The sequence below is a fragment of the Panthera tigris genome, chromosome A3 (genome assembly GCF_018350195.1).
Source record: "Panthera tigris isolate Pti1 chromosome A3, P.tigris_Pti1_mat1.1, whole genome shotgun sequence".
NCBI lineage: Eukaryota > Metazoa > Chordata > Mammalia > Carnivora > Felidae > Panthera > Panthera tigris.
The window spans coordinates 54,739,314-54,752,611 of NC_056662.1; the positions used below are offsets into that span (position 1 = coordinate 54,739,314).

Below are 13,298 nucleotides of genomic sequence, written 5' to 3' on the forward strand. Positions count from 1 at the left end.
TTAAGAAAGCTTACACAGGATAAGGTCTGAGGGACTTGTTTCCATCTACCAAAGAATAGTGGCAGTCGGTGTGTCAGCCCCTGTGGCATCAGGCTCTCCTGAACGCCGAGCCACTGTAGCCCCCAGCACTTCACGGTAGGGTCCCCAAGACGTGGCTGGACTATGGGGATCATGCCTGATCCCAGTCAATTCTGGTACAGAAGGTCGTACTATAAAGAATGACACTTTTCCACTGGATAGTCTGCTCAAATAAAAGGAGACCAAGTCATTACAGAATGTTTTTCCACTTTATTTTTTTATGAATGACAGACCTACTCAATAATTTTATTCAGTTTATTTAAATAAGGATAAGGCTACTTAAAAGACCTTTACATACAAAAATGTACATTACAAGGTTAAACTCTCTGTACTGAATTACAAAACCTGCACAAGCATTTAATAAAAGAGCACGCTTAAAAACATTTTGACCGTTTTGTAACCTCTTAAAATTACTGAAGTTCCACAGTAGTAAATAGAGGAAGCTCTTACACATGTATGATTTAAGCTACTGGCAGTTTTACTTAATGTAAGTTTTTAAAAGGTCATTGCTATTGAATGAGTCTCTAGACCAGTTTTAGAATCATCTCTCAGAAAACTAAGTCAACCAAAATATTATTTCAAATAATAATTACAATTCTGAGGAATTTTAATACTAGCAAAAATATTATGGCCTCATAGTGGTAGTTGAACCAACTTTCCAAAGTGTCTGGTAGCTGTCTAGATTAATAAAGCTATTTTGGTAAACTGTACTGCCTTTACGGCCACTGGGAAGCAATTTAGGGCCTTTGGTGCTGCAGGGGCTGGAAACTTCCAGAATTCACGTGGCAGTCTATGATCCCTCAAATGTAAGAGGAACGGGAGTTATCCTATCTTCACTCCTCAATGAATGCGTAGGGCCAGGCATTATGACCCGCAAACCTAAGCCTGATGCTTAGGGTCTGCAGAAAGGAGGATGGAGAATAGAAGCAAAGAAAGTTAAAATATGGGAAAGGAGAGTAAGAAAAAAGAAACCGAGAACAAAGAAGTAGGGGAAGAAAAGAGCAAGACCACCTGCCAGTGGCAGAAGTGGTCAAGTGCTCATAACTACACCTCAGAAGCCACTCACTGACTCAAATGCTATTCGTCTGCCTACCACCACCCCCCACCCCCCAAAAAAGCTGGCTCTGTTGAAACAGGAAATCGATAGTAACAATATTACAATGATCGTGAGTCAAGAGTATTCCAAAGTCGTTTGCCATTCAACTCAATTCCTTGTAAGCTTTGAAGCACACCAAAGCAACCCTTCAAAACCTAAGATTCCCGACACTTCTGCCTCAAAGTCCCATCATTCAGTAGGCTCCGTCATGTGGAGGAAGACATCTCAAGACTGTATGTAAACACCTTGAGAAGGCACAGCGCTCTGAGATGTCAGCATTAGGTAATACACAGTCCAGGGTTTCCCACTTCTCCACATTTCAAACTCAAAATAGCCCAATAATATGCTGCTATATGAGCATTGATTCTGAATGTTCATAATATAAACTTCAATTTGAAGCAACAATGTTACACAGTTCAGCTGTTATTACCAACCTACTCTGTAAGTTAAATATACAAATTAAAAATTAATTTTCTTGAGTAACTAAAAATAAGTTTCCACTGACTTAAAACTGTCAAATGGCTAACTCTCTCTTAACTAAGAGAGAATGCAGATGGGAGCAGCAGGGACAACTGAATACAAAAATCTGTCATTCTACTCTAAAATCTGCACTTTTAAAATCTCCCTTTACAGTTATGTAGAGGGTTACAGTTGTCCTTCAACAGTATTACATGCATCAGCCCCGCAGGTAACTATGTAGTTACTGATTTAGCACAACATGCAACACATCGTATGTACCAATTTTGTCTCGTATGTATAGATTTATCGACTGGATAAAGGCAGAACGGCTAAAAACCGTAGGGTTAAAGTTTTAGTACCATATGTACCTGCAAGGCTGAATGAATTTTTGTAAGGCTATTTGAGAGCTGAACTAAAATACTTGCGTTAACAAATCAAAAGAGGAACGAGACTGCTGTCAAAAGTAAAGAAAAGGCAAACCCCAATTTGAAGATCGATCACATAAGGAAAAAAGTATAAAGTATCCTCTGCACTTGGTTAGAAATACAAGGCAAAACGTGGACATGAGAACTCACGGCTCTAAGGTATACCCTACTTTCCCACTGATTCCCACCGTACAAATGGGATGGTGACACCATTCCAACAGGAACACACAACTTCAGTGGATAACTTGTGCGTGTGACAGACAGTCCTGCGGGAGCTGTCCCCGTCACCCCAGCAGGGAGCCCGTCCAGCTGGTACTTGTCTCCCATGCTGCCACTCTGGGGTGACTTGTGGCTTCAGTATCTTCTCGTCTTCTGCCTACTCCAGATGACGCTAAGCTTCCCTCTCACCGCTATCCTTCCCGGACTCTCTGAAGTTCTAGAATTCCATCCCCCTCTTCCTACTCTCTAAACCTTCTGCCATCGGGTGCCATCTTGAACATGACCACACCTGAAGGTTTTACAGTTGGCTTCTTTTTGAAAAGCTGCAGCACCTGGGAAGGAGCGATCCCTGCGCTCAGAGTGAGATCACAGACTGCTCAAGAAAACAGCAGGTAGGGCTACTACACGGCCAGGACGTTTTAAAGGGCAGACCAGCTGTGAGAATGACCAGTCGGCTCCTAACAGACCAATCCTGTCGGGACTTCAAGGGAAGGAGCAACAGCAAGCACTGATTTACCTTTTGATTTTTATGGGGAAAGGCAATGTAAGCACTTGGAGAACAGCAGTTTCATCTGTATATTCTGAATAGTTTATCGGCAGCACTACAAATATGCTTTATTGGTGAACCTTGAGGAGTGTGGCAGTATTTACTAAAATGTTGGGATAAACTGTCAAATTCTTTTGCTAGGGAAAAGAAATAAAAATGGTGAACTTCCAGAAGATTTGAGCTTAAACAAAACCTCAAATTTCCCCAAAGACTAAAACAGGCTAATGAGAATAATTCTTAAAAGTCATCAGATGCTTTATACCAGACTTGCAGCTAATAATTGACTAGGATTGCTATAAATGACAAACACTAAGCCACTTGTTGAAAAAGAAATTCCTTCTAAATCAGGGAACAGAATGCAAAAATTAAAAAAAACAAAAAAGGAGGGAGGGAAAAGGAAAGACTTTTTTCAAACCTAATTTGAAACCTCTTTGGAAAATTCCACAATAATCAGGATCTCTGTAAATACTGTCAATATATGTGAACTTGCTTGAAAAACTAGTTACAGTTATATTTACATTTTTGGAAACTTTCCTTCATGGCCATGTAACATGCTGTATCTTCCTCTTTGCTTCTGGGGGCTTCAGGTTATTCTGAAAAGACATGAACAGAAATCAGTATATACTTGCAGAAATGTCAGAGAATAACTTCAAATGAGCACTCTAAACCACCAAAGTGTACTACTAATCTATGCACAGTAGATCACTGCTGCCATCTGGTGGGAAAAGACTTTAGGAGCTTGGGGAAAAAAAGCAAGCCCCCGGCCACCCTTTTTTCTAGCTGTGGTTCTAACGTCTGCAAATTAGAATTGCCCACGGCACTTACAAACATGCCCAGACCAGGGCCTTATCCCACAACCAATTAAGTCAGAATCCACAGGAGGTGGCAGGAATGAAGCTCTGACGTCTGTCTGGGTTTTCAGGAAGCTCCTCCAGGTAATTCTAAGGTGCATTCAGAACTGAAAAGCACTGAAGGCTCCAGACCTGCTTCCTTCCTGCCTGCCCCATCGCCTTCCTCAAATTCACAATCCAAGATCTTAACACTCATAAATTAAAAAAATAAATAAAACAAACCTCTGAAGGAGTAAAATTTTTGAGTAGAAAAATGCTTTCTAACAGACCGAAAGAAAAGATCCTCGAGGCTAAGTCTTTATTGTAATATTTGAGGTCTGGATTCTTCCTCCTACCTTTTCTCTTATTCTTCCCTCTCTTATCTGACACCCTCCTCCCACTTCCCACAGAAGTGACTGAAGTCCGTCAGTCTAGAGGCAGCCCGGTGTCAAAGGTGCATGCACTGAGGTGAGACAGACCTGAATTCCAACTGCAGCCTGGCCACTTAGTAACTCTGACACCCTGGACAACTTTATTTAAATTATCTGAGCTTCTATTTCCTCATCTGCGAGATGAGAAAAAGACCTGTGCTATGTCACAGGGTCACTGAAAGGATGAACTAACGTTAAGAAGCATGAGTTGGTCACACTCACAATAGTTTTCTTTTTTCAGGGTCTACTATTTTAGAATGTTGGAACTAGTCTGAGTCTTGATCCTTTGGGCACACAATTCCAAGAGGATAATAAAGTCACCGTATACTACAGGAATACTACAGAGACTGAATGCCTGTGTCCCCTCGGAAGTCCCATTTTGAAACCTAACCCCCAAGGTGATGGTGTGAGGAGGCACGGCCTTTAGGAGGTGCTTAAATAACAAGGAGGAACTCTGATGAATGGGCCCTCATAAAAGAGACCTCAGAGAGCTTACTAGCCCCTTCCACCAGGTGAGAACACAGCGAAAAGCAGCCAGCTATGAACCAGGAAGTGGGCCCTCACCAGACACTGAACCTGTCAGCACCTTGATTCTGGACTTCCCAACCTCTAGAACTATAAAAAATAAATGTTTGCTGTGTAAGCCACCCAATCAAAGTTGTTTTTTTGTCATACCAGCCTAAATAGACTAAGACAAGAAATAAAAGCTACAAAACTGGATATTTAAAAGTAAAATAATTTTCTGACAAGTCTAGGGAAGGATCAAATACACACACACACACACACACAATCTCAACAATTAAACCCTAAGTAAACTCTAAATATATTGCCCATCTCTACCAAATTTGCCAGTATATGAAATCCAAGCATCTAAATGGTTAACTATAACACAGTCCAACACAGTAGATTCCCCTAAACTTCCTCTACCCTCCAAGGATAGGTAAATTTGAGAAGGGGAGGTAAGTGATAAATCCTAAACACTCTAGGGTGGTTTAAATTAAGTGCAAAACAGACAGACTAAAGGTCAAGCTCTAAAACGCTACTTAATAAATATGTGACCCTGGGCAAATAGTTTAACATTCTGAGCTTTGCTAACAAAGGAATATTTTCCTCTTTTAGTTCCAAGATAAAGGATCTAAATGAGAAAACGCTAGGAAAAGTGCCTAAGACACTCTCTTTACACATTTTAAGCAGAAAGAAATCGAGTGTACACAGACTTCAAGCTGTATTACAAAGCTGTAATCAAGACAGTATGGTACTGGCATAAGAACACACTCAGATCAATGGAACAGAATAGAGAACCCAGAAATGGACCCACAAACGTATGGCCAACTAATCTTTGACAAAGCAGGAAAGAGTATCCAATGGAATAAAGACAGTCTCTTCAGCAAGTGGTGCTGGGAGAACTGGACAGCGACATGCAGAAAAATCAACCTGGACCACTTTCTTACACTATACACAAAAATAAACTAAAAATGGATGAAAGGCCTATGCAAGAGGAAGCCATCAAAATCCTTGAGGAGAAAGCAGGCAAAAACCTCTTTGACCTCGGCTGCAGCAACTTCTTACTCAACTTGTCCCCAGAGGCAAGGGAAACAAAAACAAAAAGGAACTATTGGGACCTCATCAAAATAAAAAGCTTCTGCACGGTGAAGGAAACAATCAGCAAAACTAAAAGGCAACCGACAGGATGGGAGAAGACATTTGCAAACGACATATCAAACAAAGGGCTAGTATCCAAAATCTATAAAGAACTTATCAAACTCAACACCCAAAAAACAAATCATCCAGTGAAGAAATGGGCAAAAGACATGAATAGACACTTCTCCAAAGAAGACATCCAGATGGCTAACTGACACATGAAAAAACGCTCAACATCACTCATCATCAGGGAAATATATATCAAAACCACAATGAAATAACCACCTCACACCTGTCAGAATGGCTTACATTAACAACTCAGGCAACAACAGATGTTGGTGAGGATGCAGAGAAAGAGGATCTCTTTTGCGCTATTGGTGGGAATGTGAACCTGTGCAGGCAGTCTGGAAAATAGTATGGAGGTTCCTCAAAATATTAAAAATAGAACTACCCTAAGGGTCAGTAATTGTACTAGAAGGAATTGATCCATGGGATATAAAAATGCTGATTTGAAGGGGCACATGCACCCCAATGTTTATAGCAGCATTATCAACAAAAGCCAAATTATGGAAAGAGTCCAAATGTCCATCAACGGATGAGTGGATAAAGAAGATGTGGTGTGTATATGTATGTATGTATGTGTGTGTGTGTGTGTGTGTATATCTATATACATCTATATATAGATACATATACATATATATATAGACACATGTGTGTATATACACACAATGGAATATTACTCAGCAATCAAAAAGATTGCAATCTTGCCATTTGCAATGATGAGGATGGAACTAGAGGGTATTATGCTAAGCAAAATTAGAGAAAAACAGTATGACTTCACTTATATGAGGGCTTTTACATACAAAACAGATGAACATAAGGGAAGGGAAGCAAAAATAATATAAAAACAGGGAGGGGGACAAAACATAAGACTCTTAAATATGCAGAACAAACATAGGGTTACTGGAGGGGTTGTGGGAGGGGGGATGGGCTAAATGGGTAAGGGGCATTAAGGAATCTACTCCTGAAATCATTGTTGCACTATATGCTAACTAACTCAGATGTAGATTAAAAAATAAATTAAATAAATATAGAAAAAAAAAAGAAAGAAATCGAGTAGACTTTAAAAAATGTTAACTTATCATCATGGATTTTATACTTCCAGAATTCAAACACGAGAAAGGACATGTAAAAAGTAAGATCATTTAAGAGTTCAAGATCTGCTTGCGGCACTGCTCTCCCACCTCAGCTATGAGGCAGATTGCTCGAAGATTTCATTCACATCTCCCATGAGCCCAGAAACTTCTGCACACTTACCACGGCCTCCGCTTCTTCCTTAGGAGCAGCTCGCTTTAACTTCACTGGAGTAGTTCCAACAGGGGACAAAGGTGGGGACTTTGCAGGACCCAAAGGACTTTTCCTATGCGTTAAGTCATGGTTCTGTTTAGTGTCATTATTATTGTGTTCCGTTTTATTGTTCACAGGCAAATTGGAAGACAAAATTAGGGGTGAAACACTGGAAGACGAATTTGGTAATTTTCGAAAGGCATTACTGGTAAAGCTTGCCTGAGGGGGAGGCTTGAGTCGATCATTATCTCCATTCTCTGTCTTTTTCACTTTGATGCTTGTTCTGGTTGAACTTCCATCAAACACAATGAGGGGCCTTTTCCTTAACCCATCCACAGTGCCACTCCTGCAATCACAGAGATGTATTCACGGAAAACATAATTGGAACAGCAAACCCATTCGTTCACAGGAACTCAAAGCTAAAACAATGGCCAAAAAAACATTGCTAAGACTAATCTATTTTAAGTAGGACTACTGGGAATCAAATTTTCTATGTTCACCCTAAATGAAATGGTAATATTCTAGGGCTTTGACGTTTAAAGTATTTACTGACAAGAAACGTAAGTTAGCTTTCTTTAATGTACACACAAGATACAAATATTTTGAAAACATCAGCTGACAAATTAACCCTAGGACTTAAAAACAAGATTCCTAAGTAACTAAAAAAAATTTTTTTAAGTTTTAAAAATCACCCTCTAATTGACAGAATTATCTTGACTGTGTATCAATTATTACTTTAAAAAGGATAATAACCTAGAAAACTATCACAAGACTACTACAGTAGCAGTCTACAAACAACGAGACAGAACATTCTGTTCTATTCATTAAAGATCTCTAAAGCCAAGGCATTTTCTAAACTGTAACTATAACATTTATAAAGTTTTAATGTTAAAATTCAGCAAGTCTTCACATTTAGCTTCTGAAAACCAAATTTCTACTCTGAATCACCAAGACAAATGATAAGAGCGTTCATTTGTCCATTATTCATGACACCTCGGGACACAACACATTTGTTCTTGGGGGGGGGGGGGGGAACAAAACCTTTTAATTAAACACGTAAGAATTTGAGCGGCCATTTATTAGGAAGAACACTTTAGTCTTACATCTCCAAGTGTGGTGCAGGGACCAGGGGCATTAAGCATCCTCTGGGCAGCCTGTTAAGAAATGCAGAATCTGGATGTGAGGGCGATCTGGCTGTGACATCTGTCACCCCATTGATCTCCAGGGTTGATTCGGCTGATCTGGCTGGCTAGGCAGGTGTCCCCTTCCTCCCTCACCGCTCCATGTGCGTCCCTCCCGAAGCTGCGCGCTCGGTCGAAGAGGACGACCTTCCCCGATAGGAGGACCGTTCTTCGGTCAAGGGTATATGAGTAGCTGCGCTCCCCTGCTAGAACCTCCAAACAAGCTCTCAAGAAATGCAGAATCTGAGGCTTCAACCTGTACTGATTCAGAATCTGCATTTTAACCAGATCCTAGGTGATTCGCCAAACTTACCAATTCTCAGGTCACCACTGAACATTATTTGGTAGAAGGTAAAAAATAAGCTCACTATACACCCACTGTCACCACAGAAGGGAAACAGCGCGTCAGCTTGTGAGAGTTCAACCTAAGAGCCCAGAGGCCCGCTCCAGCTTGGGCACCATGCTGTAGATCTGGTCCCAGCTCTGTGTGGTCTGGAGGACGTCACAGGAGCTCAATCCGTCCACAAAAAAATTAATAAACAATTCAACAATACCTGATTGTCTCTTAGATGCTTCCAGCTTTAATGTTTTGATTCTAAAGTCAAATTGTGTTTTTTTTTTTTTTTTTTTTTTTAAGAGCCAAAGATGTCTTCCAAAAGGATACTGAGGGGTTAAAGGGATTTTTATATGAAGTATAACAGTATTGAAAGCTTTGCTTAGAACAGTGTGCCTGAATGTGCAGAGCAAGAAGAAAATACTTTCTTATTAAGAATCAACAGAAGTAAATTGAAAATATATTTGGCCTAACCCAAAGATTTACAAAAGCTAACTCTAATAAGTAGCCTATCCCAGTATATAACCATCAAGCTAAAAGGATCCTCGATCTGAACTGAATGTGTTCCTGATCAAAAAGTGACTGTATTTTCCAAAAGACTAAGAGCATACGTGTTACATTCTTCAATGGTTTCCACACTTGGGGGAATAATCTCCTGGTCAATCATGAGTTTTTCTTCATAACTACAAATTAAAGCCTCTATTCAACTCACCACTAGCATTTTCCCTCGCTCCCACCCTTCACTGCATCTTTTTCCACAATCACTGGTGTACTGCCTATAGACACTACCTTACAAACAGAAACCTCCAAAAATAAGTTCAGTAGTTAATCAATAGCACTCACATGGGATACAACAGACACAGGAAGAGAAATACACTCAGGGATGTTAGGACACCTTGTCCTCATTAAGCTATCACTGTTAAAGAAAGGTAGCCTTCTTTTAAAAAGGAAATTTATTTGCTGTGGTTTTATCAAGTATTTTCTGAAATTTAAAAACTGTAAATAGTGCCCCCGAAGCTACATGACAGTTCCTTCATTCCTGCATCATTCAAAGACCTTAACGTCTTAACTTGACTCTACCTTTTCTCCCATTTCAGCAAATCTTGTTGGCTCTACCTCCAAAATAAATCCAGACTCTGACCATGTCTTACCAAATTCACTACCTCACTGAAAGTCACCACCATCTACTGCCTGGATCACAGTACAGTCTCCTGTTTGACTTCCCTATCTCCCTCCCCCCACCTTAAGTTACAGCCAGGGTGATGCTGTTGAAATGTACATCATATGGTGTCATCATTCTGCTCAGAATCTTCCAATGGCTCCTCATCTCAGAGCAAAGCCAAAGTTCTTACAACGACTTACACACCTTTATGGGATCTAGCCAACAATTTCTGCTACTCCCCTCCAATAAACCTCTTTTCTCTACTCTCCCTCAGATTCTCTCCACACCAGCCTTGATAGCCTCTTTATTGTTCTTGGTCTATGATGGGCACACTCCTGACTCTTGTATTCTGTCTGGAATGCTAGCTTGCTCTCTACCTTGTAGGTTTCTCTGCTGCAATGTCTTTTCTCAGTGAGGTTGTTCTTGGCCACTTTACCTAAAATGGTAATCTCTCTCCCTGTTGTCCTTTTCTCCTTAGCATTTATCACTACGTAACATACCGTATATTTTATTTCACTTTCTAAATTCTGTTTCTCCCAATTAAAATACAAGCAGGGAATTCTGTCAGTTTTATTTGTGCTATAAGCACAGTGCCTGGTGCTCAATAAATAGTTGTTGAGCAAATGAATTTTTCTTACCTAAGTTTACCTGGAGAAAAAGAAGAAACACAACACTGTTAAGTCATATAAACCAGAACCACTAAAAAGTACCTTTTAGTCTCATTTTTCGTCTCATGTTGCTCTCTTTTCTTTTCCATCATTTTCCCCCATCTATTCTTTGGCAAATCTCTCTGAGGCAACGGTATTGCATGCTGAACATAAAGATCAGTAAGATTGTCTTTGTTTATTCTTACATCATTTTCAACAGCTATGTTCTTCTGTGGAGAAGGAAACAAAAGTAATTTCAAAATAACATCCTTTGTTTTAATTACTACCTACATAACACGGTAGAACGTTTCTGTTTAAACAACAAATTTTATAATAATAAAATTTAGTAATTATATAATTTATAGTTTATTTATAATCATAAAATGTATCGTATAATATATAATCTTATTTATAATTTATAACCATAAAAATCAATATAATATACTCATAATTTAAATTTCCAATTATTATATATTTAATGTAATTACAAAATTTGTTATTTAAGTCAGAGATTGTTATCTAAGTCTTACACGGACTTACAGGTACTTCAAGTACACCGCAGTCCTATACAGTTCTCTAAGAAGTACTATTACTAAGAGATTCAGCTCTGCAAACATCAGGTTCAGCCGCATCTTAAAGACAATGGCCACACGTTCAGTGTGACAAGGACTGCAGCTCACATCTAGTCAGCCAGCATACCAGGCACGAAGACCATTTCCAGCAGCATCATCTTTTTTTTTTTTTTTCCAACACTTATTTATTTTTGAGACAGAGAGAGACAGAGCATGAACAGGGGAGGGGCAGAGAGAGAGGGAGACACAGAATCTGAAACAGGCTGCAGGCTCTGAGCGGTCAGCACAGAGCCCAACTCGGGGATCGAACTCACGGGCTGTGAGATCATGACCTGAGCCGAAGTCGGACGCCCAACCGACCAAGCCACCCAGGCGCCCCCCAGCAGCATCATCTTAATCTAGGACGTAAACTGAAAATGGGAGACTGCCTGGGGAAACCAGACAAAAGAATTCCAACAGTGATGACAATTTACTACCTGCTGTCAAAGGTCACCCAGAGTGTTACCATCACGATCAAAGTGTGGGCTGTATATTGTTTCCCATGTCTCCCTAATAATGCTTAAGTTGAAGTTAACCACCAAGATTTCAGATGGCCCTACAGATGGAAACTGCAGTCCCTTACTGATGACCATCATAACAGTGCATCATTACAACCTCCCTTTTACGTTTTCATCAGTCCTTTCTTTATTTTTATTACTTAAATTTTTTTTTCATGTTTATTTATTTGAGAGAGAGAGAGAGAGAGAGAGGCCCTACTTACTGAGCCACTCAGGTGCCCATCACCAGTCCTTTCGAGTAGCTTCCAGTCACTGTCCATCAACCTTGTCAATATTACCTCATTCTCCCTCATTTTCCAATTTGCTCTCAACATCACGGAAAACATATAGCATAAAGAGGAGTAGCTATGGATAGAGTTTGGATTTAGGAAGGAAAACGAAGATGGTAATGAGATCATGGACTCCTCAACTGCAATTCAGAAAAGCTTGGAAACATGTGCTCAGCTTAACTGGCAAAACAAGCCCAATCTTTGTGCTCTGATAAACTTATCCCACTTACTGTTTCCTTCCAAATTTAAAAGCACAAGTAGTACTTTTCTCTCTTATGCTTGACCACCCTTTGTTATCAATTTTCACCCTCTATACACTTAGAGATACGGAAAAACCCTGGAGGGTCTCTTGGATAACATTCCTAGGGAATTCATAGGCACGTTAGTTTGGGACGCACTGCTCCAGGGTGGTGATTCTCAAACTGTGGTCCCTAGACAAGCAGGAAGAACTTGTTAAAAATGCCAATATTCAGGCCACACCCCGGACCTACTCAATCAGACACCCTGGGGATGGAGCCCAGCAAACCCTAGAGTGATTCTGATGTACCTAAAAAGTTTGAGAACTGCAGGTGAAAGGTAATTGATATCAATACATCTGCAGGGCACTTGAGGAAGTTAGAGAAAGAGTACTGAGGAGAAAACACAAGGAAAACTACAAAACAAGCTACTTGAAACCACAAGGAAACTTTCAGTAATTCTCTACCACTTTAAACCAAACTCATCACTTCTTTTGTCTTATCTTTTGTTGACTATCAGAGGCCACATTAGCTCGAAAAGAGGATATGCTACATTGAGAGCCAGGAGTCCTGGTTTCTCCTCCTGGCTGCACCACTTACCGGTGGTGCGACCTCAAATATGTCACTTCACCTCTCCGAGACTCAGTTTTATCTTTAAACGAGGTGACACTATGAAAAAAGGGCGATTTCTCCGATGCTTTCCAGCCCTGACAGTCTCTGATTACTACCCTTCATTGCTACTACGATTCTTCCCCAGGCCCTTGCTCACATCCAGGCCGCGGGGGTCGCCTAGGACTTCTGTGTCGGAGCCATCAAAGACCCCAAAAAAGAGAAGTCGTAATTCCCAGGAATCCCTGATAGTCTAAGGACGTCTCTTTCCCGGATAGGGGCGTGGGGAGACCTGGTCGGTCCGTGTGGAGTGGACGCTGACACAAACCAGGCGGGACAAGCGACGGCGGCGGGTGTGTCCGCTGCCACTCAGGATTACTTGGGGCCGGCTCAAGTCCGAACCTCTCTCCCAAACAGGCCCACCCGCCTCGGCGCGCCCGACCTGCTCCAGGGTGAGGAGAAGGAACTCCTGGGACAGCAGCTCCGGGTGCAGCAGCAGCTCCGAATCAGTGCAACTGCGACCGCCCACATCCCCCGCCATCGTCGTCGCCAGGAGACCCCGGCCGGCTACCCACAAGGCTCCGCGAAGGAAGCGTCCCGGAAGTGATGTAACGGGCGGGGCCTCGTTTGACGTCACTCTTAGTGCGCCAGGCGTCCG

The 13,298-nt window shown here is 41.1% G+C and overlaps 1 protein-coding gene across 1 annotated transcript; it reads right to left on the bottom strand.

Moving 5' to 3' along the window:
* Window positions 1-273: 273 nt before the first annotated feature.
* On the bottom strand, window positions 274-13,228 carry CA3H2orf49 (chromosome A3 C2orf49 homolog). The gene is made up of 4 exons (XM_007097767.3): window positions 13,083-13,228; window positions 10,461-10,627; window positions 7,044-7,419; window positions 274-3,417 (listed from the first exon to the last, which is right to left on the bottom strand). Exons 1-4 carry the CDS (start codon window positions 13,179-13,181, stop codon window positions 3,361-3,363), a joined length of 699 nt encoding a protein of 232 aa, XP_007097829.1. The 5' UTR covers window positions 13,182-13,228; the 3' UTR covers window positions 274-3,360.
* Window positions 13,229-13,298: the final 70 nt, after the last annotated feature.

Bases quoted from the DNA above. Each gene is read 5' to 3' on its own strand.
- CA3H2orf49 (XM_007097767.3), bottom strand. From the start codon at position 13,181: ATGGCGGGGGATGTGGGCGGTCGCAGTTGCACTGATTCGGAGCTGCTG. The intron at 7,420-10,460 runs GTACTTTTTAGT...CTGTGATTGCAG, and splicing joins ACGAAAAATGAGACTAAAAG to GAGTGGCACTGTGGATGGGT. The intron at 3,418-7,043 runs GTAAGTGTGCAG...ATGTCTTTTCAG, and splicing joins AGGAAGAAGCGGAGGCCGTG to AATAACCTGAAGCCCCCAGA.